Source organism: Balearica regulorum, chromosome Z (assembly GCF_011004875.1).
Source record: "Balearica regulorum gibbericeps isolate bBalReg1 chromosome Z, bBalReg1.pri, whole genome shotgun sequence".
Classification (NCBI taxonomy): Eukaryota; Metazoa; Chordata; class Aves; order Gruiformes; family Gruidae; genus Balearica; species Balearica regulorum.
In genome coordinates this window covers 59,615,075-59,640,089 of record NC_046220.1, presented here as the reverse complement: position 1 = coordinate 59,640,089, position 25,015 = coordinate 59,615,075, and the positions used below count along the sequence as shown (strand labels likewise).

The window sequence follows — 25,015 nt, the reverse complement described above, 5'->3', positions numbered from 1 at the left end:
AAGGAGGTGATTCTGCCCCTCTACTCCACTCTCATGAGACCCCACCTGGAGTACTGTGTCCAGCTCTAGGGCCCCCAACATAAGAAGGGCATGGAGCTGTTGGAGCGAGTCCAGAGGAGGGCCACGAAGCTGATCAGAGGGCTGGAGCACCTCTCCTGTGAGGACAGACTGAGAGAGTTGGGATTGTTCACCTTGGAGAAAATGAGGCTCTGGGGAGATCTAATTGTGGCTTACCAGTACCTGAAGGGGGCCTACAGGAAAGCTGGTGAGGGACTGTTTAGCAGGGAGTATAGTGACAGGACAAGGGGTAATTCTTTACTGTGAGGATGGTGAGGCACTGAAACAGGTTGTCCAGAGAGGCTGTGGACAGATCAGCCCTTCTCTGGACTCGGTCCAACAGCTCCATGTCTCTCCTGTACTGGGGCCCCCAGAGCTGGACACAGTACTCCAGGTGGGGTCTCACAAGAGCAGAGTAGAGGGGCAGGATCACTTCCCTCGACCTGCTGGTCACGTCTCTTTTGATGCAGCCCAGATGGGGACAGACATTTTAGTAGGGCCTGTTGCAATAGGACAAGAGGTACCAGTTTTGAACTAAAAGAGTGTAGATTCAGACTAGATATGAGGAAGACACCTTTTACGATGAGGGTGGGGAAACACTGGAACAGGTTGACCAAAGAGGTGGTAGGTAATCCATCCTTGGAAACATTCAAGGTCAGGTTGGATGGGGTTATGAGCAACCTGGTCTAGTTGAAGATGTCCCTACCCATGGCAGAGAGAGTTGACTAGATGACCTTTACAGGTGCCTTCCAACTCAAACCATTTTATGATTCTATGTTTCTATAAGTTTAGAATCAGTGCAGTAGGAGTAGGCAGGAGTCAAATGTGAGTGAAACCAAGGTTAATGCTACTGTAAGATATTAGCCTGACAGGGACTGTTGTATTTGGGAGGTCCCATGATTAGAGTTTAGGGCTGGAGCCACCAAAGGTCATCTAGATATTTTGAGGCTTACAAAGATTGTTGGGCTAAAAATATGTTTAGAATTATGGTTTGAATTAGGCTTTGGCTTAATCAGTGCTCAACAGCTGGGCCATTTGGCTTAATTTAGGACTAAGCCTGGCAGGATCCAGTGAACTAACAGTGATCCTACAGCTAGAGTTAACATCTGGCATGCCAGATTCCCTGAAGCAGTGGAGAAAGAGTTGCAATGCTGTGAAATGCCTGTTAAATTTAAGGCTGGATCCAGTGTGGGTTATTGGGTGAATCTTAGGGCTGGGGTTGGGGTTTGTGTTGCAGTACAAAATAACAAAGGGTGATGAGCTAGATATTTTTTGATATAGTTTGGCTACTCTAGGTAGGTGTAAGAACATAACTTGCCAGAAGTAAATGCATAGAGTTGCAAGTATATTAATATGTGGGGTAAGATCACGGTAGCTGCTATACTCTTGTCAGCACAGAGGATAGCTGGAAAGCTAAACAAACCACTAGCAAGGCACTGAATTGGTGCTGGGGATTATCTCTGCCTACTTTTACAGCAATGACTTGGCTTTAGCTACTCCATCCCTTTCCCTGCCCAAATATGCTATACAGGGAAAGATGTAAGCGAGGCTATCATCCCACCATCACCAGCTTTGGAAAAGTCTCAGGAAGCCTATTACAAGTTAGGGAAATGTGGTAACTCCAAATGAATTGCTTAGGTCACTAATCTTCAAAATAAAATTGGAAGCATAATGTCATACTTTACTCTCACCTGTCCTGGTTTGTAAAATATGCCATCTGCAACAAAGATCAGGCTCCAAGATTTTAATATATATTTTATATATTGATATGTTTTAGAGTCTATTAAAACCCTTATGGCTTGATAATTTTTCTGGATAGCTAAATTTGGTAAGTACTGTTACACACAACATTGTGGACACAAAGTGATATATATGTAAAGAATTATGGTCTCTCTTCAATTCTGGTTTCTTTCTGTCTTTCATTTTCATTTCAGGTGGAGATGATTCAGACAATATGTTAAATTCTCAAAGTGTAGATGATACAAACCTGCTCCAGGTACATCTTTACAAAGAATCCTGATGTAAATTTGATGCTGAACTGTTAAAGGCTTGCTAACAGTCTTCAGTAACTAAAGCAGACAACTATTTCTGAAATGTATTTCAAAAGCAGCACATAATGTATTGGATGCTTCATACCCAGCAGAGACTGAAACAGAGTGATATTTGATGTTACGCCAATTCTTTGGCAAGCAGTTGCTGACCCTTACTGATACTTGGGATAAGCTGCAGCCTCATGATGATGCAAGACAGAGGCAATCAGCTGCCTCTTATGGACAGTGGTTCTTGTGGAGTTTTTGCTAGTGCTGCAGAGGTAATTTACAAGCAGCATGGTTCATCAGTACCTCTTTGTACTTGCAGAAACTTGACTGAAACTGCAAGCTGTTCCCTGGCATGTAGTAGTAGGATAGCTGTGTCTTGCCTCTGTGTAGTAGGTTGTCTTGGATTTTGATAGGGAAGGGTTAGGGAGCCACTGTCTTGCACGGAGGTTGCACAATTATGCCTTGAGACTTCAGTAAGATGCGGGAGCTGGTGCCTCACATGAAGACAAGACACCATGATCAGTCACTTGGGTCATAGTTTGTTTGCATATATCACAACAGCTTTTGGCATTAAAAGCTGTACTCTCCCCCTCCTGTTTGCTCCCCTTTGAACAATGATAACTGGTAATACCTGAAACATACAATGCAGTGTGCACACACACTTTATTCTTACTTCCTGAAGTTTTGTGTGGTTATGATGACTGTCCTTGTTACTCATGGTCGTACAGTCTATGATGTCCTTAGAAAGGTTATACTGTAACAGCATCCATGGTGTATAGTCTTAGATTACACTTTAAAACATTAGTTGACTGATGAAGGATATTCTCCAAGTAGAAGGTGTTGTAAACATTTAATTAGGAAAACCTGTTACTGTGGCTGTGTAACTGATGATTTCAATAGTTGTGTGAGTTGTTGCAGTGTTTGTGTTCAGATTCTATCTCCACATATGAAGTAGTGAGCAGGATAATTCTAATTAGTTATTGGCCTTTGGAGCAGTTTTGTTGTGAGATTGCCATGAGTTAATTCTGTGTGGTTTTGCTGTGTTATTTCCCTTTCTTTATAATTTCCTAGAATCATTGCAGACAGGTTTGCCAGAAATGTGAAACTGTAGCTCTGGCATATAACCAGAGAAGAAATATAGTTTAAATTATTTAAAGGCGGAGTGTTAATTTGAAACCAGTTCAATTTTCAGAAATAAATGTGTAAAGCACTTCAGTAATGTTTATCATTGGATTTCACCCATTATGTTTTACACTTTTATACACATATTTTTAATTCCTTAATTTCTTTGTCCTGTTGTATTTAAAAGCTGCACAGGCAGAAGAAATCAGTTAATTTTATACTAGTGCAGTTTTCTTTTAGTACATAATAAAACAATTTATCAGAAAATGAAATTAAGTATATAGCCCGTTTTGTAGATATAATTAAATGCAGATGGCACAGTTCAATGTGATAATACTAAAGCATCAAAGGAAGTTTTGCTAAAAATGAGCAAAGCAGAACTACAAATTTGGTGAAATATACAAAAAATAAAGTTCTTCAGGATTCTGAAGCCAGAAAACTGAATGAAAAAACACAAGTTCAAAAAAGACAAATAGATCTGCTATTCTTATAGCAGAGGCTATAGCCAAGAATAAAACTATTGAGCAATACTGTCTCATGTTAGATAGACCTCTTGTTTAGGTCCACTTGCAAACCAAGGAACAGTTAAATTACAGAAAACGTATTTCCCTGATGCTGGACCTAATGAAATGGACCACACTGTTGCTGTTTGTAATCAGAATTGTTGCATCCCAGTTAATGTTGTAGGAAAACTGAGCTAACTCAGACAGAATTACAACAGGAACGTGAATTCAGCAGTGGTAAAAGTGAAGATCCATTTGCAGAAGAAAAGGGCAGAACTGGTGGAAGCTCAGCAACTTCTCTTGTAACAGGGGAGATCACCAGTTTGCCTTGCCCCAAGTGGTTTCTGGAGTACAGCATTGTCAGACTACTGATTTAACAGAACTTGATTGTCAGTCAATACTTACTTGCTTTGACTTCCTCTCACAATATATCTATTTTAAAGTTACAACTGGAAGTCTAGATTTATGACAGTGATCAACATAGTCTCAAACAGAGGAACAGTAGTAGTTTGAGTGACAGGAATCTAAATACTGATACAAGAATACCTTCAGAATGAATTTTCTTTGCAAAACTTGACAAATCAAGTTAAATCTGATGTTGATGGAAGTAAAATTAATGGATCAGCTCTAAGTTTAAAACTCTCTTTACTTTTGTTTGAACAGATTTCCTTACAGACAGATGAGTCAGAACCAGTGTGTGCAAATCTTGTGGATTCAGACAGCACGGTCATATTGCAACAGACTATTGTAAATGAGGTGCAAAACACTTATACTAATATATCTGAAGATGAAACCAGCTGCACTGAACAGACACTTCAAGCAAATGCAGAAATACTGTTAGCACATGAGCTTTTAGCAGCTACTAATGGAGAAAGCGTTTCTGAAAGTCCTCGTAATTCTACTAGTGGTGTACTAAGCACCATTGAACAAAAGCCTCCACAACCAGAAAAAGGAGGGGGGATCCTGCTTAATGCAGAAAGTGTTGAAGCACGTCACACTGAAACTGAAAATACTAGTAGTTTAGAGATTGAGCCTGTAGCTGTACAACTCCATGAAAAGGACACACTTCAAATTAGATCAAAGAGAGACGATCTTCAGGAGACCAACTCAAAAGGAGATTTGCGTTTCAGTGTTAATGCAGACAGCAAGTCTCCTTATTCATTTCAGATTGTGGAAAATGTACAGCAAGAAACCTCCCAGAAAACAGGTGCCGTATTTTGTTTGAAAATAATTACTTTATGATGTTTTTGTAACCATTCTGTGTATTTTATTAAAAAACCACCAGCTGTTAGTCTCTAGAGAATGTATTTTGCCATAAGTAAAATAGCAGACACATGGAATGTGTTGTGGTACAGTTCACTATGCCAGATTAACTAGTTAGTAATTTTGGCTTTGTATTTTTGGGGGCTGTTTTATATCCAAGTCCCCATTGTATTTAGCAAAATGTGACCGTAATGGTCGTTAGAATAATTAGAACAAAATACTTAAGTACCTTATTCTTTTAATACCTAAGAATCAATAAAGCTTATATATTCGCAAAAGAATCTGAATTGTTTTGGATTCAGTCTCAGTACACTAACATACAGTGAATAGTGGATAAAAGATTTATTATGTTAATGTCTTCTCAAAAATTGAGTGAGTTACTGCAGGCATTTTTTAACGAGAATAGGTGGTCATTTTGACATTAATTTTAATATCTGTTATAATTTCTGAAATTACTGAGTATTATGTCATAGATACTTTTAATTTCTTTTGTTAAACCAACAGATGAAGGACTGTTTGCTGGAGTAGATGGAACAAAAGGCACTGAAAAAAATGGAGAAGAAGGAAATGCAAAGACCGACATGCTTTCACAGTTTACTGAAACAGAAGAAGTCCAAACTAAAAGAGTAAGACTGGACCCTCAGGAGACAAGCCAAAGGGCAGCTTCATATTCCAGTAGAAGCAAAACCAAGTTGTCATCTAATCAATCACAATTCAGTCAAGCATCAGAACAGCAAACATCTAAGACATCAGGTGGAAATTTAATAATATTTTATAAAAACAGTCAGTTTTTTTCCAGACGTACATGAAGAAGGCTTTTTGTAATACATGAGGGAAAGTTTGGGAAAATACGTATAGCATGTTGAGCACATACTCTAGTGAGTTCCAAATACTTGAAATATTTCCAGAACTTTTGTATTCCATTTTACGGAATGCACGTACTTACTCTGTTTTGTTTACGTTACATTCATCAGTCTTTTTGCGTTGTGGTTGAGTGAATGCAGGATCATAACCGAGAGCTTAAAATAACATTAAATTGGTCCTTAGTTAACTATGTTACATAAATGATAGTTTAACACTAAATTGGTCCTCAGCTAACTATTTTAGGTATCACAGATCAAAGAAGAAAACCTGGCTCTCCGTATATTTGGCACACATATATCCACTTACATTTTATAGACTATGTCCTCATCAGGCACAAATCAGGATAGGCTCTGATAGTACTGGTACATTTGATTTTAGCTGTAATATAGAAACAAACCTCCTTATATGAGCATAAGAATCTAGCATCCTATATTGTCTTCTGCCTGCACATACTTTTCTGTTTAGCAGTTTCATCCCATGTCTAAGACTGGTATTTATTATGTAGTCTTACCATCACAATAGAGCCCTGGTCCAAAGCATTACTCATCATAACTCTGAAATATTTTTCACTTACTGCTTTTTTTGGTAAAGCTGGAAGTCATCTTGTGTATTTTGGTTCTTTCTGGAACCAGAGAACCATAGCACTCAAGACTTAGTGAAAACAAAACTTGTAGTTCAGGTGGGATCCCTCCTCTCTTAAAACTTTTAAATGTAATATATCTGGACTGCTGATTCAAAAATGTTTATTGTCATACCGTTTGGCATTCTCCTTAACTTGTGTTGAAGTGAAAAGAGCAGTTTCATTACATGACAGGAGTTTCTTGTGTAGCTTTGCCTTGATATGGAATAGAGTATTTGTCTTTTCTGATTGTCTTAGGCAATTCTGTCTTTTTTTTAATTACTTTTTCTGGTTTTGATAGATTTTAAAATACTGCCTTCTCAAGATCTTAGCTGTCTGTTACTATCTACTTGTATTCTTTTGTTTTCCATAGCAGTTTTCTGTAACTCCTTATTTACATTTGCTACCATTCACTTCCCATTTTTCAATTTCTCATTTACTGTTGCTCTCTAATTCTCTTCCTAAGCCAGGTTAGTTTTTGAATCGGTGCTGCTTTTCATCTTGAATGTGGGATATGTTGTGAAATACATCGTAGCTATTAATCATATTTTTCAGCTGATATTTTTTATTCAAACTGGTTTTTATTTATAATTGTTTCCAGCTCCATGAAACTTTGCCTTTCAAATACCTACTGTGCCAGTGAAAATGTATGCCTTGTATATACATACATAGGAAAAGATGGTTTTTATGTATATAGGTTTATAGAATTATGTGTGAATGCATGTGTATTTGTGTGTGATATAACATTTTATTTATTTTTTGCAAGTATGTGCCGGAAAAGATTTTACTTTCTTACTTGGACTGCAGCTATGCGTTGCTGGGGTCTATTGGTCAAACTTTGCCTTTGAGTGGGATGTAAATGAATGCTAGCATTAGGTATATCATATATATTTTGGAAATCAGTGTGACTCATGCTCTTAGATCCATTAAATGCTTCTAAAACCAGCGTACATAACAGCACGTATACTTAAAATAATACATATAACAAATATACACGCCCACCTGTACATGCACACACAATATGGACAAGTACATCTGCACACATACTATCAACCTACTCATTTGTTTAACTCTTTCTGTTGTTTGCTTAGTACCCTCCTTCTCTTTGGGGACTTAGTCTGGATGCTCACTAGTTTTATAAGTTGAATTAAGGAGTCATTAGCCAATCTCTGCAATGTCCTGTAACATATGACAAAAAACATTCGCGAAACTGTGTGAAGTTCCTGCTGATCCTTTTCTCTTTGATAGTCACATCTTGTCCTCTTCTGCTTTCAGCTGTACAGAATACTGTTTCCTCTTCCCATCTCAGGTGGTTGCTATTTTCAACCCATCTTAAGTGTCTGCTCTCTTGAGTTTCTGGACTTCAAGCTCGTGTTTTCTTTTGGAGGTTGAAGGGAGGAGGAAAGGAATAGGCGCTTCTCGTTACATAGTACTCTGCAGTATTTGGCAGTAATAGTACTTGGCTTTCCTAACTCCAAATTGGTTCTTCCTGTTACAGGAATGCTTTTTTACTTCATTCTGGAAAAAAAAATCCATGGCATATCTGATACATCATCTGTCATCATCCCCTGCTAATTATTGGAAGAATAAACACTGAACATAGAAATGATTCTTATTCCTTACAGTTGCTCTTTTTTGTAGCTCCTATATTTCTGCTCAATCTCATTATAATAAGTCTATATGCATTAATACATCTTGGGATTTTTTGCCTTTATATTTTTGCCTTCTATATATACAATTATGATTTTTTTAAAAACTGTATTCCAAACATGTGTTTTAGATTTTGATCTCCTCTGGAACAGCATTTCACAGATTACTTTTTCCCCCAAAAGAGATGCTTCAGGTAATATATTGTTCAGCTAAAATTTAATTATTTCCTTCATCCCCAGAGAAGGTTGCTGTTTGAGAGGTGATGCAAGAAAGTATAGCTCTTTATTCAGTTGAAGGCATTAATAGGTTTGGAGACCAGGACAATGGCATTCAGATTGCAGCAGAAAAAAGTGAAAGATGGGATAATGTTTTCTGATTTGGATTTCAGATTTTTTACTGTCTCATGCCTTTTTTTCATTAACTGGCTTTTATATCTCATCTAGTTGTTTCTGTGTCCCAGTGTTCTTCCTTGTATTACTCTGTTCTGAATAAAAATCTTTCCTTCCTAAATAATGCAGTGTCATTTTCATCTACAGTCACTTACTAGGCTCTCAGCATTCCTGTTCTGCTTACAAAGAAGGAAGGTGCAAACAGCTTGTTTCTTTTCGTATAGTTCAATCTGTGGAAAGAATTTCTCATAGATCGATGTTGAAGTATTCAGGTGTCTTTTTGAAGGATATCCTTGAAGTTGCTGAGGTATGGCAGTCTAATCTAGTCTGATTGCTGGTTACTGTAATCTTTCCATCTTATCTTTGTATGTGTGCTTACTGGGTTTTGTATTTGCCAAATTCCTGATCTTTCCTGCTCATGACCCACCTGGCAATGCATTCCACAGAGAATGTGATTCATGTACCAATGTCCTGTTACGCTTTTGCAAATGTTTCCTAACAACCGTGAAGAAACTGTTGTGCATGACAACTTCACTGGAAAACTTTGCAATTATTTCTGTTCACTTACAGCCGATATTGCAAAGGGTCATTAGCTTAATGGGCTGTTGTGCGCCTTTTTTCCCCTTCTACATCTCTAAAGAGTCCCTAGGACATTCTCCCATGACTCAAATGGGAAGAAAAGGAAGAACCAGAAAGTGGATGCTTGCTTTGGGAGTTCAGACCCAGAAGCTTTCAGACAAAACACAATACATTATCTTACCGAAAAGTAGGTCTCAGATTGGAGTTTTTCAATAATGTGACCCCTCTGTGTGCTCTAGAATCTCAGTTTTCATTTTAAAAAGAAACTCTTTAGCTCTTCTGTTTGCCAACATGGTGTGGGCCAAGCACCCCCAATGCAAAGAGGGCCGCCTGAATATTTTCTGACAGGTTAGAGTAGCCTACAGTTCACTCCATGCTGCCATAATCTGGCTGCAGCAGTTTAAAAGTAGTATGGATATATCCTCACTATATGTTTGTATTTAATATAGTTTCTTTCATGTTCTTCCAAACAATCTTGGATGACAAGCTCAGTAATTTACCTTAGAGGAAACCTTGGAAAAGCAGATTTTCCAGAAGGCAGGAGGAGCCTGAAGAAAGGTAGCTGTCAAATAATGGAAGATATCTGATAGCAATGTCTACTGATAACTGAAAATATTTGAGAAGATAGCTTGTCTGATGAGAGGAGGTAATGCTTGGGATGCAGCAACTAATTGGACATAGGAAGAGTTGAAAAATGTTTACTTAAAACCTTACACTTTCCTTTTTTTTTTTAAAAAAAATTACAGATTTTCAAGAAATCAGAGAAAGAACACAGTGAACTTAAAAAAAAATCTGGTAGCATATTATAACAGCAGGGATGGGACTTAAAAAAAAAAAGCTAACATGCATGACAGAGCTCTTGAAGCTAGTCCATTTGATAGCAGTTTGGGGAGGGGGTTGTCTTTACTCTGTACACAGTCAGTATTTTTTTAATCTGGTTTTTTCTTTATATCTCTTACAATTTAATATATCTGTTACTTGAAGCTTCAGAATTAGGATCTGTCTGATGATCACATGATAAAATGTTGTTTGCTTTGTGAACCAATAAAAGAAGGTTTATATCAAGTTTATTTACAATTATAGGTCCAATCCTGCACAGGTTTAATTAAAAGGCAGTTCAGTTATGTCATTAGACATTAACCAAAGATTTGTAATCAGTCTACAGGACTTTCTCACATCACAGCAGTAAAAATAACTTCTCTTCCCTGATACAGAATTAGGAACAGAAAAGAGGTGATGGTCAAGTCTTCACTTTTATGTAGTTTCTGAAATACATTTATGTGTGCATTTTATATATTTAGCAGGCATGCCTGGTAACTTGAAAGCAGTCCATGGAGGAAAGTAACATGCTACCTACCTGTAGATGACTTAACAAGGGTACAATGAATTAGGGATCAATGAAAAAGGTAACAAGGTTGAAGTTTTATACTGTGACCCCTAACTCACTGTACCCTTGTTAAGTCATCTAGATTTGAACTGTAAATTCTTTTGCGCAGGGTCTCTTTGTTATTTGAGATGTTATGCAGTACCTTCTAACCTTTTGATGTCGTAACTCAATGTTACTGAATAATTAAGGCAACAGTATTGCACACATTTACATTAATTCAAGTGAATTGTGAAGCTTAATTTTTTGTTTGGAATGAAACAATTTTTTTGTGGTTCCTAATGAACACCCAATATGTGTTTAGAATCCTCCCTATCTACCAGAAAAGAAGCTGTAATTTTGCATGGTACCTGTAATACAAGATCTGGGAAAAAGATGAAAATTAAGAGAAATGCAAAAGGGGAAACTCAGCTGCATGTTGCTGCTAGGAGAGGAGATTTGTCTTTAGTGAAAACTCTATTGTCATCTGGAATTTGTGTCAATGAACAGGACTATGCAGGTTTGAAAATCACTCTCTTATGGGCTTGTTTTATGATACAATTTTATATAACTTATAGCATATATGGTTTTATATAATTTGTGTAATTTTAATATAATTATGGATTATTGATTTATGATATAATTGTGAGGAGGAAAGGAAGTCATTCAACAAGTGCAGGCACAATCAGTGAATCCCTGGACTTTGTGTCTCGGCATGGAGCTAATGCAGCCATTTTCTCAGCAATGGTATTAATTAGGTCTTGCTCCTATGCGGAAGAGCACATTTGATATGTACAGAGCACAGAGATATGTACAGAAAGTGGACTTGGAGGTTCGGTGGGAGAACTAATGCTTACACACATGAATATATACACGTGTGAAGCACATTCACACAAATGGTATTTCCTCAGAAAATGAGGACAAAAATCAGATGACAAGATTCTTTTTTTCTTTTTTCTGCCTAAATGTATAAAGCATTTCTGTTTTTCTAGTCTCAGAATGAACGATATTCTATTCTGGATGCCTGGCAGACTTGATGTTATAAAATGCCACTGGGATTAGAAATCAGATTATTAATATTATGCTTCTGAGTTTTTAGTCTTTCTACTGTTTCTTTTATTATTTTTAGTAGTGTAGTAGAAAAATAAACAATAGTTTTCTTCTAAATATTGGATACCTGTCTTTCTAAAGTAAACTGAATTACACAGGAAATAATTTACCTTGACATTTCAAGATGATTGTATAAGATTTGTCTTAAAGAGAGTAGTCCATTGCTTGTAGTACAGCAAACGCAGCAAAATGTATAATGAGTAACTAGTAATCTGTATGGATCTTTCCAAATCATATGCATGCTGTATGTGTCATCTTGCTTTTATTAGGTTGGACAGCAATTCATGAAGCTTCCAATATGGGATTTACTGAAGTGATCTTAGAGTTACTGAAAGCTGGTGCTGATGTTAACAGCAGAAGTCTGGATGGTATTTTGCCAATACATGATGCTGTTTCTGGCAATTATTTGGAGGTACATTTTTCTTTTACATTAGATTTCCTGAGCCTGATTTCCAGCAGAGGGTCAGCAAAGGAAAATCCTGGTTTAAATAAGGAAAGGCAAATTATTAGTACAATTTTAATGTATATTTGCATTTAGGAAATAAACCAATATTCTTTAAAATTATCATGATTAGAGAAAGAAATATTTTTCAATAGTGACAGTTGAAATTGTAGAGTTAGCTGACTTTTTCAGTCCAGGGGATGAATCAGAAAAATTCAGAAGTTCCCCATAGTTCTCTCCCATGTATTGGGCTTTTTAAAAATAATACTTAAATTGAGCATTCTCAATTTGATCATCTACTCCAACACCCCTTCCAGTGATGGGGCATCCACAACTTCTCTGGGCAACCTGTTCCAGTGTCTCACCACCCTCATTTTAAAAACTTGCTTTTTGATAAAGTAAAAAACCCCTAGGCCTGCTGTTTAAAAATCAACCATTTTTTTGATTAACTGGTCCCTTCCAACCTAAACCATTCTATGGTTCTTTAGAATAGGATAGACTATTTCAGTGGAAGGAACCTACAACAATCATCTAGTCCAATTGCCTGACCACTTCAGGGGTGACCAAATTAAAGCATGTTATTAAGGGCGTTGTCCAAATGCCTCAAACACTGACAGGCTTGGAGCATCGACCAGCTCTCCAGGAAGCCTGTTCCAATGTTTGCCCACCCTCTTAGTAAAGAAATGCTTCCTCATGTCCAGTCTAAACATCCCCTGACACAGCTTTGAACCATTCCCATACATCCTGTGTTGGTTTTGCGTGGCAAGGTTTTGGTAGCGGGGGGGCTACAGGGGTGGCTTCTGTGAGAAGCTGCTAGAAGCTTCCCCTGTGTCTGATAGAGCCAATGCCAGCCGGCTCCAAGACGGACCCGCCGCTGGCCAAGGCCAAGCCAATCAGCGCCTCTGTGATAACATATTTAAGAAAGACAAAAACAGTTAGAGAGCGCTTTTGCAGCCAGAGAGAGGAGGGAGAAGATGTAAGAACATCTGCAGACACCAAGGTCAGTGAAGAAGGAGGGGGAGGAGGTGCTCCAGGCGCCGGAGCAAGATTCCCCTGCAGCCCGTGGTGAAGACCATGGTGAAGCAGGCTGTCCCCCTGCAGCCCATGGAGGGAGGATGAGGGGGTGTAGCGATTCCACCTGCAGCCCGTGGAGGACCCCACGCCGGAGCAGGTGGAGACACCTGAAGGAGGCTGTGACCCCGTGGGAAGCCCGCGCTGGAGCAAGCTCCTGGCAGGACCTGTGGATCCGTGGAGAGAGGAGCCCACGCCAGAGCAGGTTTGCTGACAGGACTTGTGACCCCGTGGGGGACCCACGCTGGAGCAGTTTGCTCCTGAAGGTCTGCACCCCGTGGAGGAGACTCACGTTGGAGAAGGCCGTGAAGGACTGTCTCCCGTGAGAGGGACTCCATGCTGGAGCAGGGGAATGATGAGAGGAGTCCTCCCCCTGAGGATGAAGAAGCGGCAGAAACACCGCATGATGAACTGACCGTAACCCCCACTCCCCGTCCCCCTGTGCCGCTGGGGGGGCCGGAGGTTGAAGCCGGGAGTGAAGTTGAGCCCGGGAAGATGGGAGGGGTGGGGGGAGGTGTTTTTAAGGTTTAGTTTTATTTCTCATTCCTCTACTCTGTTTTGCTTAGTAATAAATAAGATGAATTCCCTCTCTAAGTTCGGTCTGTTTTGCTCGTGATGATAATTAGAGAATGATCTCTCCCTGTCCTTATCTCGACCCGTACGTATTTTTTCATTGTACCTTTTCTCCCCTGTCTAATGAAGGAGGGGAGTGATAGAGCGGCTCTGGTGGGCACCTGGCCCTCAGCCAGGGTCAACCCACCACAGTCTTTTTTGGCGCCCAACGTGGGGCACGAGAAAATCGAGATAAGGATAGTAATTGGAAGAGGTAACGGGCAAAACATTGACTGAACGTAACTTGAGAGTGATATAGTGGTGAAGGGACTAGAGGTAGATTTTGTGTGTAGATTGTCCACTCTTGTTTGGTGTTGTGATAGTGTTGTTTTGATTTTGGTGTGGGGAATTCTTTTTCTTTTTCTTTGTTGATGTGATTAGTGTTTGTGAAGTTTTGTGTTGAATGTATATTTTAATGGTAATTCTTAAATATGTGATTCACAGAGGCGAGGGGTGGAATGTGTTGGTTTTGCGTGGCAAGGTTTTGGTAGCGGGGGGGCTACAGGGGTGGCTTCTGTGAGAAGCTGCTAGAAGCTTCCCCTGTGTCTGATAGAGCCAATGCCAGCCGGCTCCAAGACGGACCCGCCGCTGGCCAAGGCCAAGCCAATCAGCGCCTCTGTGATAACATATTTAAGAAAGACAAAAACAGTTAGAGAGCGCTTTTGCAGCCAGAGAGAGGAGGGAGAAGATGTAAGAACATCTGCAGACACCAAGGTCAGTGAAGAAGGAGGGGGAGGAGGTGCTCCAGGCGCCGGAGCAAGATTCCCCTGCAGCCCGTGGTGAAGACCATGGTGAAGCAGGCTGTCCCCCTGCAGCCCATGGAGGGAGGATGAGGGGGTGTAGCGATTCCACCTGCAGCCCGTGGAGGACCCCACGCCGGAGCAGGTGGAGACACCTGAAGGAGGCTGTGACCCCGTGGGAAGCCCGCGCTGGAGCAAGCTCCTGGCAGGACCTGTGGATCCGTGGAGAGAGGAGCCCACGCCAGAGCAGGTTTGCTGACAGGACTTGTGACCCCGTGGGGGACCCACGCTGGAGCAGTTTGCTCCTGAAGGTCTGCACCCCGTGGAGGAGACTCACGTTGGAGAAGGCCGTGAAGGACTGTCTCCCGTGAGAGGGACTCCATGCTGGAGCAGGGGAATGATGAGAGGAGTCCTCCCCCTGAGGATGAAGAAGCGGCAGAAACACCGCATGATGAACTGACCGTAACCCCCACTCCCCGTCCCCCTGTGCCGCTGGGGGGGCCGGAGGTTGAAGCCGGGAGTGAAGTTGAGCCCGGGAAGATGGGAGGGGTGGGGGGAGGTGTTTTTAAGGTTTAGTTTTATTTCTCATTCCTCTACTCTGTTTTGCTTAGTAATAAATAAGATGAATTCCCTCTCTAAGTTCGGTCTGTTTTGCTCGTGATGATAATTAGAGAATGATCTCTCCCTGTCCTTATCTCGACCCGTACGTATTTTTTCATTGTACCTTTTCTCCCCTGTCTAATGAAGGAGGGGAGTGATAGAGCGGCTCTGGTGGGCACCTGGCCCTCAGCCAGGGTCAACCCACCACAATCCAGTCACTGGACCCCAGGGAGAAGAGCTCAGCGCTTCCCTCCCCTCTTCCTCGCCTCAGGAAGCTCTAGAGAGCAACATGCAGCAATCCCAGCATCCTCAGCTGCTCCTCACAGGACATACCTTCCAGCCCTGTCACCAGCTTTGTTGCCCTCCTCTGGACACATTCAAGGACCATAACCACCTTCTTAAGTTGTGGGGCTCAGAACTGCACACAAATAAATAACGTTGTTTTGGCACAGTGAGTTCCAGGGAACTGAGCGTAAAAAGGTGATGCCAGATTGGCTCATACATACCACTTCTATTCATGTCAGAAGAGCTGATATTTCATCACATTTATCTTTTCTGTCAGCAAAGATAAGATGAAGGGGATGATTTCACAGGCCTGGTACCAAACTATCAGTAGGGTTCTTGAAAAAACGTAAGCTATTATTAATTGTGGGGGAAAACCAATGGAGAATATTCTGAACTTCTAGAGACTATTCTTTTTAGGTCCCTTCCAACCCAAACCATTCTATGATTCTATGATTCTGATATTTAACAGCACTCTCAATCTATGAAAGAAGAAGAAATGCTAAAGATGAGAAATCATATCTATGAAAATTCTTTACCATCCAAGCTCTGACCGCATCAACACTTTCGTATGATCTGAATTTTAGGGGGTAGATGATTCCACTGACACTACTAATCTCATTTCCACATTTTACAATTAAGCAGACTTGCAAGTGATTTGGAATTAGGAAAAAAATCATCAGTGTGTGTAACTAAAAACCAAAACCACTATTAAATACCTAAAGAAAAAAATACACTTCTCTTCTCCACTTTGGTATTAATACAATTGACCAGTTCATTTTAATTTAGATATATGAAGTTTTGTAATTGCTTTCTATAACAATACCTTAGAGATGATACGTTTAATGATAAGTTATGAATTATTTGTGTATTTTAAAGGAAAAATTGGAAGTGTAGGATACAAGTCTGTTGATAACAGTCAATTAAACTTGTTTGTTTAATTGGGATTGCAAGTGTAACATGTTTTAGAGTATCTTCTTTGTACCTTTATTATTTGTAATTTATGATAGATTCAATGCATATAGTTGTATTATAAGTCCACAACAAGAATTATCACAATACAAATAATAATAATATGTAATAGGCAGTCAAGATTCTACTACAGCATGGAGCGAATCCCTGTGAGAGGGATGATTCAGGTGAAAGTGCTTTGAATAAAGCTTCTGGTGATGAAATGAAAGAACTGCTGAAGTCTTACAGTGCTATGGACTCTGTACTTCCTGTTGAGACTATTGAAATTACAGGTATGTTGGTTTTGTGGTGTAAACCAGAGTTACCCCGTAGTCTTAAGGAAAAACTGTGCATTAGAATGCTGCTGATTTGCAGAGCTGCATATTGGCTGGCACTGATATTTTTAACGCTATTAATTACTGAAATTTATGTATGTATTTAATTATTTTCAGAAAATCACAGAATCACACAGAATCACAGAATGGTAGGGCTTGGATGGGACCTCTGGAGACCATCTAGTCCAACCCCCTTGCTAAAGCAGGATCACCTACAGCAGGTTGCACAGGATTATGTCCAGGCAGGTTTTGAATATCTCCAGAGAAGGAGACTCCACGGCCTCTCTGGGCAGCCTGTTCAGTGCTCGGTCACCCTCAAAGTAAAGAAGTTTTTCCTCAAATTGAGATGGATCTTCCTGTGTTCCAGTTTGTGCCCCTTGTCCTGTCACTGGGCATCATTGATAAGAGTCTGGCCCCATCCTCTTGACACCCGCCCTTTAGATATTTATAAGCTTTGATCAGATCCCCTCTCAGTCTTCCCTTCTCCAGGCTAAACAGACCCAGCTCTCTCAGCCTCTCCTCACACAAGAGATGCTCCAGTCCCCTGATCATCTTTGTAGCCCTTCACTGCACTCTCTCCAGTAGTTCTTTGTCTTTCTTGAACTGGGGAGCCCAGAACTGGACACAGCACTCCAGATGTGGCCTCACCAGGGCAGAGTAGAGGGGGAGGATAACCTCCCTCGACCTGCTGGCCACACTCTTCTTAATGCACCCCAGGTACCATTGACTTTCTTGGCCACGAGGGCACACTGCTGGCTCATGGAAAGCTTGTCATCCACCAGGACTCCCAGGTCCTTCTCCACAACGGTGCTTCCCAGCAGGTCATCCCCTAACCTGTACTGGTGCTTGGGGTTATTCCTCCATAGGTGCAGGACCCTACACTTGGATGGGATATGTGTGTTGTTTTTTTTTCCTGAGAGAATGAGGTATAAGGACATATTTGGCTCTTCAGATTCTTGTTATTGTCCATATATCTTTTCATAGGAACCCTGTGTTTTCAAAAGTGGTAGCTTTAACATTTATTTCCTTATGCTGTCCTTTGCATATACAAGGTATTTTTTTATGATGTGATCTGCTATTGCATCTTTGTAACCTGTATTAGCTAATCTAACCTATCACGGTCCTGCAAATTCATTTTACATTCTATTTATTTTTTTCTTAATTGTGGAGAGAGGAAATGTCCTTCTAGGTCAAGAAGATCAAAGCGTCATTGTTGCAGCTACTGTAAAAATGATGATGCAGCTTTGGAGCAACAACATGAGAACTACAGTGTGGTAAGTATAGATAATAGAGTTTTGATAAACTGCTTCATATTGTAGTACTGCATAGTGTCATTTACTGACTGAATAACATTAAAATATCATTTGAATAATTAATCCTTTAGAATGTATGTTAAAGCCAGCATCATGCAAAGGCTTGCAGTATGTAAGCTGTGGTTTACAGTATATAAATGTGTATATTATCACTACTCTCTGTTCCTGATTCCTGTGCACATTTATTGTGCAAACAGTAGTCAATGCTTACATACATTTCTTACTGCCTATGTGAATAGAAAAAGGATCAGGAATCCTGAGGCTTTTCATCACATTTCTAAAATGGCTCTTTGAAAGAGTAATGATTTTTCTTCATCATAATGAAGGTATTTAGAAATTGTTTAGTCTTAATTTAAAACAGCCAGGAAGATTTTTGCACAAGTTGTATGTTAGGAGAGCTCTTGCTGGTACCTGTAGGCTATGTCTACATTGTCTATGTGATGCTGTCATGGTGCAATTCACTGTCTAATCCCTGCAGTGCACTCAGAGGTGGGATTCTGAGCATGGGCTAATTTGAATGTCTGGGCAAAACCATGCTGTGACAGCCTCTTGCAGAGCATAACCTTGGCAAGATGTACATCTATCCTACCAGTGCCCCCGTTGCCTTTACACAGTAATCCCCTGCCTGGAATGACTCGAGTCTACCAATACTTATCCTGCAGGCCACGTATCGTGGCCTGTCTTTTGTGTGGTGCACTTGGCTCTTCTTCTTACTATCATTTCTGTGTCTGTTAACACAAGTCTGTTGCTGCCATACAAGATACAGAAGAGAAGCAAAAAGAACTGTTACTACTTGAATTGAGAACTGCCAAAGATGCAGGTAGATATAATTTCAAGTTGTTTCACTTTTTTTTTTGGAGAGGGTAAATATCTTTGGTAATATAACTGTTTTTAAAATAGTATTGCATGTAATATATTCTAATATGTCCTCTGGAAAATACAACTTCAGAGAATAAGATTTTCATAATAGCTCCCAGGTAAGTGCACTTCCTGAAGTACTTCCAGTTTTCCTAGGAATGAGTCTGATGACAAACAAGGGAAGCATACCACTTGGAGGTGTGTGTTTCAAGTCAACCTAATCATATAAAAAAAGATCATTAGTTAAGAATCCACACTGTTGGCAACATTATTCAGTTACAAGCATGAGACCCTTCATGATCAAGAGCAGCTATGTCTGTATGTGAAGTAGCAGATGCAGCATTTTCATTCTAGTGCTACTGGACTTCAAGGAGCCTAAAATAATTTATAAGGGGAAAAAAGAGAAATCTTTAAGGCAGACAGTGTGGATGATGGGCAGTTTTAGAAATGTTGGTGCCCAGAGGTGTAATTTGTCTTCGGCTATCAAATCTCAGTTCAGATTAATCTCAAGAGCCTACTAAGTGACAGTGACTTCCTAGGAAATCACGAAGCTGGTGCTGTGTAGCAGTTTGAGTCTATTGTGCCTGTGCCATGACTGTTCAAGTGGCAAAGCTTGCTGAAGGAATGCCTTTGACCAAAGTGTCTCTCCATCTGCCCTTGCTGTCATGGCAGGGCTGTTTACTTTGTTTACTTATGGCCATGAAACAGTTTTGCTTCCTGACAGAAAGGGGTTTTTTAAAATTTATTTTCCTGAATCTAAAGTGGAGCTTTCAAATTATATTTAAAATAGTCAATTTATCCCTTTAAATTTATCCTCCAAGTGATAGAGGAGCCCCTGAGGAGAGGTGCCATGCTGAACCTTATTCTCACCAACAAGGAGCACCTGGTAGGGGATGTCAAGCTCAAGGGCAGCCTTGGCTGCAGTGACCACAGAATGGTAGAATTCAGGATCCTCAGGGCAGTGAGGAGGACGCGCAGCAAGCTCACTACCCTGGACTTCAGGAGAGCAGACTTTGGCCTCTTCAGGGATCTGCTTGGTAGAGTACCATGGGACAAAGCCCTGGAGGGAAGAGGGGCCCAAGACAGCTGGCTAATATTCAAGGGTCACCTCCTCCAAGCTCAGGAGCGATGCATCCCAACAAAGAGGAAGTCAAGCAAAAACACCATGGATGAACAAGGAGCTCCTGGGCAAAGTCAAACAAAAAAAAGAAGCCTACAGAGGGTGGAAGCAAGGGCAGGTAGCCTGGGAGGAATGCACAGAAACTGTCCAAGCAGCCAGGGAGCAGTTTGGGAAAGCCAAAGCCCTGATAGAAATTTGTCTGGCCAGGGATGTCAAGGACAACAAGAAAAGCTTCTATAGGTGTGTTAGTGATAAAAGGAGGACAAGGGAAAATGTGGGTCCCCTCCGGAATGAAACGGGTGAACTGGTTACCCAGGATATGCAGAAGGCTGAGGTACTCAATGACTTCTTTGCCTCAGTCTTCACTGGTAAGTGCTTGAGCCACACTGCCCAGGTCACAGAAGGCAAAGGCAGGGACTAGCAGAATGAAGAACAACCCACTGTAGAAAAAGATCAGGTTCGAGAATATCTAAGGAACCTGAAGGTGCAAAAGTCTATGGGACCTGATGAGTTGCGTCCACGGGTCTTGAGGGAACTGGCGGATGAAGTGGCCAGACCACTCACCATCATATTTGAGAAGTCCCAGCAGTCTGGCAAAGTTCTTACCAACTGGAAGAGGGGAAACATAACCCCCATTTTAAGAAAGGAAAAAAGGAAGACCCAGGGAACTACAGTCTGATCAGTCTCACCTCCATGCCTGGCAAGATCATGGAGCAGATCCTCCTGGAGACTATGCTCAGGCACATGGAAAATAAGGAGGTGACTGGGGACAGCCAATTTAGCTTCACTAAGGGCAAATCTTGCCTGGCAAACTTGGTGGCCTTCTATGATGGGGTTACAGCGTCAGTGGATAAGGGAAGGGCAACTGATGTCATCTGCCTAGGCTTGTGCAAGGCATTTGACACTGTCCCGCACGACATCCTTGTGTCTAAATTGGAGAGGCATGGATTCGACAAATGGACCACTCAGTGGATAAGGAATTGGCTGGATGGTCGCACTCAAAGAGTTGTGGTCAATGGCTCAACGTCCAAGTGGAGAACAGTGACGAGCGGCGTTCCTCAGGGGTCGGCATTGGGACTGACACTGTTTAACATCTTTGTCGGCAACATGGACAGTGGGATCGAGTGCACCCTCAGCAAGTTTGCTGACGACACCGAACTGTCTGGTGCGGTTGACACGCTGGAGGGAAGGGATGCCATCCAGATGGACCTTGACAGGCTGGAGAGGTGGGCCTGTGCGACCCGCATGAAGTTCAACAAGGCCAAGTGCAAGGTCCTGCACGTGGGTTGGGGCAATCCCAAGCACAACTACAGGCTGGGCAGAGAATGGATTGAAAGTAGCCCTGAGGAGGACTTGGGGGTATTGATCGATGAGAAGCTCAACATGAGCCGGCATTGTGCGCTTGCAGCCCAGAAAGCCAACCATGTCCTGGGCTGCATCAAAAGAAGCGAGGCCAGCAGGTCGAGGGAGGTGATTCTGCCCCTCTACTCCGCTCTGGGGGCCCCAGTACAGGAGAGACATGGAGCTGTTGGAATGAGTCCAGAGGAGGCCACAAAGATGATCAGAGGGCTGGAGCACCTCTCCTATGAGGACAGACTGAGAGAGTTGGAATTGTTCAGCCTGGAGAAAAGGCAGCTCCGGGGGAGATCTAATTGTGGCTTACCAGTACCTGGCCTACAGGAAAGCTGGAGAGGGACTGTTTATCAGGGAGTGTAGTGACAGGACAAGGGGTAATGGGTTTAAGCTGAAGGAGGGTCGATTTAGATTAGATGTTAGGAAGAAATTCTTTACTGTGAGGGTGGTGAGGCACTGGAACAGGTTGCCCAGAGAGGTTGTGGATGCCCCATCCCTGGAAGTGTTTAAGACCAGGTTGGATGGGGCTTTGGGCAACCTGGTGTAGTGGAGGGTGTCCCTGCCAGCAGGAGGGGGGTTGGAACTACATGATCTTTAAGGTCCCTTCCAACCCAAACCATTCTATGATTCTATGAAATGTGAAATATGGAATTACGCAGATTTATAGCTTCCAATTCAAATTTATGGCATATGAACTGTTAATTAAAATTTATATGTTTTCTTGAAAAATGTTTCACAAACAGGTAGATGATACAATAGCCAGAGGCCTATAGACAGAGATTGATGCAATTTCATAAATGAGCAAAACTATCAGACTTTTCTTGTATAGGGCTATGAGAGAAATGAACATGGTGATCTGTTACCACTCCTGATAAAAGTGTTAACAATCTAGCACCTCTTAAACTAGCTCATAGTTAGTACTTGCGAAGAGGCAGAAGACTGAACAGGAACGTAGAGGCACATTGACGAATTTGTGATGTAGAATAAAATCTTTAAGGTATTGCATGCAATACAACCTACTGTAAATAATAGATTCACATTCCTTATTAAGGTGCCTTAATAAAAGCAAATGTTTATATTTTTCTGTTTTAATAAGTAAATTCTAGTAGATACTATGAAACAGGTTTGGCAAACTATTTGTAAATGACACTTTTAATCCTGTAATTTCCTGTTTTTCATGATTATGAAAAGCTTGTATTTCCTGTTCTAGAATTTCAGGAATTAGATTACATATTTAGCCTGTTATCCCAGTGGTATGCGCTGGTCATGCCTTCTGAGGTCTCCCTTATGTTATATGGCTGAGAGATAGGTGGTGTGGTTTAACCTGGCAGGCAGCTAAAACAACCACACAGATGTTTGCTCACTCCCTGCTCCCGATGGGGGAAGAGAATTGAAAATGGGAAAGGAAGAAGAAAAAAAAACCCCTTGTGGGTTGAGAGAAAGACAGTTTAATAGGACTAAACAAAAAAAAAAGGCTAATAATAATAACAACAATAACAATAATAATAAAAAATATACAACACAAGTGATGAACAGCACAATTTCTCACCACTCAAAATCAATGCTCCGCAAGACCCTGAGCTGACCCACCTCCCAGCCCACCCCCTAGTTACATACAGACCATGACGTCGTGTGGTCTGGAATATCCCCTTGGTCAGTTCGGGTCAGCTGCCCTGGCTGTGTCCCCTCCCAGCTTCTTGGGTGCCCCCTGCTTTCTCATTGGCAGGCCGGTATGGGAAACTGGAAAGTCCTTGACTGCTTGGCCACAACTAAAAACATCAGTGTGTTATTAACATTATTCTCATCCTAAATCCAAAACACAGCACAATACTGGCTACTAGAAAGAAAATTAACTGTATCCCTGCTGAAACCAGGGCAATAGGGCATATAAAGAAGAACTTATAATTGCTCTTCTTATTTTAGAAAAATATACCTTAAAAAAAAGGGACAACTTATAATAGATTTTATTTTATAGTATGGATTTGAAACTATGCAAAACTATGATGCATAGGTTTTTACCATTATATGTAACTTGGAACAGTCTGAGCTCATTAAATTATTTTATAATACTTCAAACATAAAGGTTTTAGCCACTTTCTTAAGATTGTGTAACTTCTGCAGGTAGCCTCACATATAATTGTCATGTTATGTAGCTCCTTGCAACAAGAGAACTTAAAAAAAAATCAGTTCATATCATCCATAGGACAGTTCTTTAATCTATCCTGTTCTCTTAGTAATTTCCTAGACAAGGCACTTGCACTTCAAAATTTTCCAGTACTTGGGCTATTTCCTTTTAAGTTAAACTTGTATTTATATCTTCCTATGAAGAATTTCATTAAAAGTAGTCTACTTGTAAAGAGCTATCCGTATGCATGACAGTATAAGGTACTGCTCTAACAATATTTTCATACTTCGGCTGTGTATTTGCTACACTAAAATGTTATTACTATAATTACTTTCTACTGCTTATTGCATCATCATTTTGATTATATCAAAATATTGGACAGATGTGTATATCCGAAGGCTGTCTCAGATGCAAGATACTTTGAATGAAATGCTTGCAAAACAGAAAGCAGAAAGGGATAGCCTTGCTAAAAAATACAGGTGAGTAGAAAACAAGGATTGTATTTATAGGAAGCTATTCTTTAAAGCAATAGTGATAGAGGCTGTTAGAAAGCTAGCATACAGTAGCATGAAAGTAAAACTGTGTGGTTTTCATTCAGATTTTGTGGAAGCATGATCTATATTGGCTTCAGTTACCTCCAATAAGAGTTTACACCAAGGAAGAACTTCAGGGTTTAGCTAATGAATACTAATTAGTTATTGTGCACACAGTGAGCACTGAAATTAGGTAATCAACATACAAAAGGTATGGAAAAATACCTAAGCTGAAATGAGGAAATTGAGAGTACTGAGCAATTAGATTACTTTTGCAGCATTATGGAGCAGTAGCAACTCAGATACTACTTTTAGTGTCCCTGCCTCCAGTTTTGTTTCTTTAGCACTAGATTGGGAGCGTTCCACCAACAGCCCACAAGACCCATTTAGAGCAATGGCTTGAAGCATACTTGCAAACATTCCTTTTTTTGTGAGGACACCTCAAATGTGACCTGGGAGCGCTTACTTCAGTGTGAGCGTGGACTATGTGAATTGTCAGCTTCCTGCTGCTAGCTCTCACAAGGTCTCTTTTTACTTCCTTCTAAGAGGAACTACTTGAATGCTGGTCATATAGTGAATGCTCAGCTAACAATGTGTCATCATCTTCAATGGATGCTTCTAGGCCTTCTGATGAGGATATCTACATATTGTTTGTGTGAACAGTATTTGGTTACGTAAAAGCAACAGTGTACAGCATTCAGGTTGTTCCGTGGCAAAACATAAAGGTTGGTTGAGCAAAGAGACAAACATTTCTGTCACAGACCATTTTGCCAGCTATAAAATGTAAGATACATAGATTACAGAGATAATAAAATAAAAAAGAGAGGATTTTATGTGAATAGAAGTTAGGGTTCCAAATCATCCTTGTGAACAAACTGGTGACTGAATTAAGAAACAAGAACAGTAAAATTAATATCTCCACAAACTTAGAGTGAAGTGGTAAATATTTCTGAGTATTATTAGTTGCAGCTAATGCAACAGGTATCCATCAACAGTAATGAGCTACATGCCAAATTATATTAAATTTCCTTTTTATTATTTATATGGTGAACATTTTATTTTAACTAATTAGCATGTAAGCTTTTGTTACACAATGCATAACACATACAGAGGATCAGAAGG

At 40.6% G+C, this 25,015-nt stretch overlaps 1 protein-coding gene across 1 annotated transcript in view; it reads left to right on the top strand.

Annotated features, from left to right (window-relative positions):
* Nucleotides 1-25,015, top strand: part of ANKRD31 (ankyrin repeat domain 31) — an 87,768-nt gene that overhangs the window by 42,334 nt on the left and 20,419 nt on the right. The window contains exons 13-21 of the mRNA XM_075741194.1: nt 1,992-2,053; nt 4,385-4,928; nt 5,489-5,737; nt 10,774-10,968; nt 11,828-11,970; nt 16,390-16,549; nt 17,762-17,865; nt 18,646-18,724; nt 23,743-23,839. Of these exons, the coding sequence (XP_075597309.1) occupies nt 1,992-2,053; nt 4,385-4,928; nt 5,489-5,737; nt 10,774-10,968; nt 11,828-11,970; nt 16,390-16,549; nt 17,762-17,865; nt 18,646-18,724; nt 23,743-23,839 (1,633 nt within the window). The remainder of the gene's footprint in view (nt 1-1,991; nt 2,054-4,384; nt 4,929-5,488; nt 5,738-10,773; nt 10,969-11,827; nt 11,971-16,389; nt 16,550-17,761; nt 17,866-18,645; nt 18,725-23,742; nt 23,840-25,015) is intronic.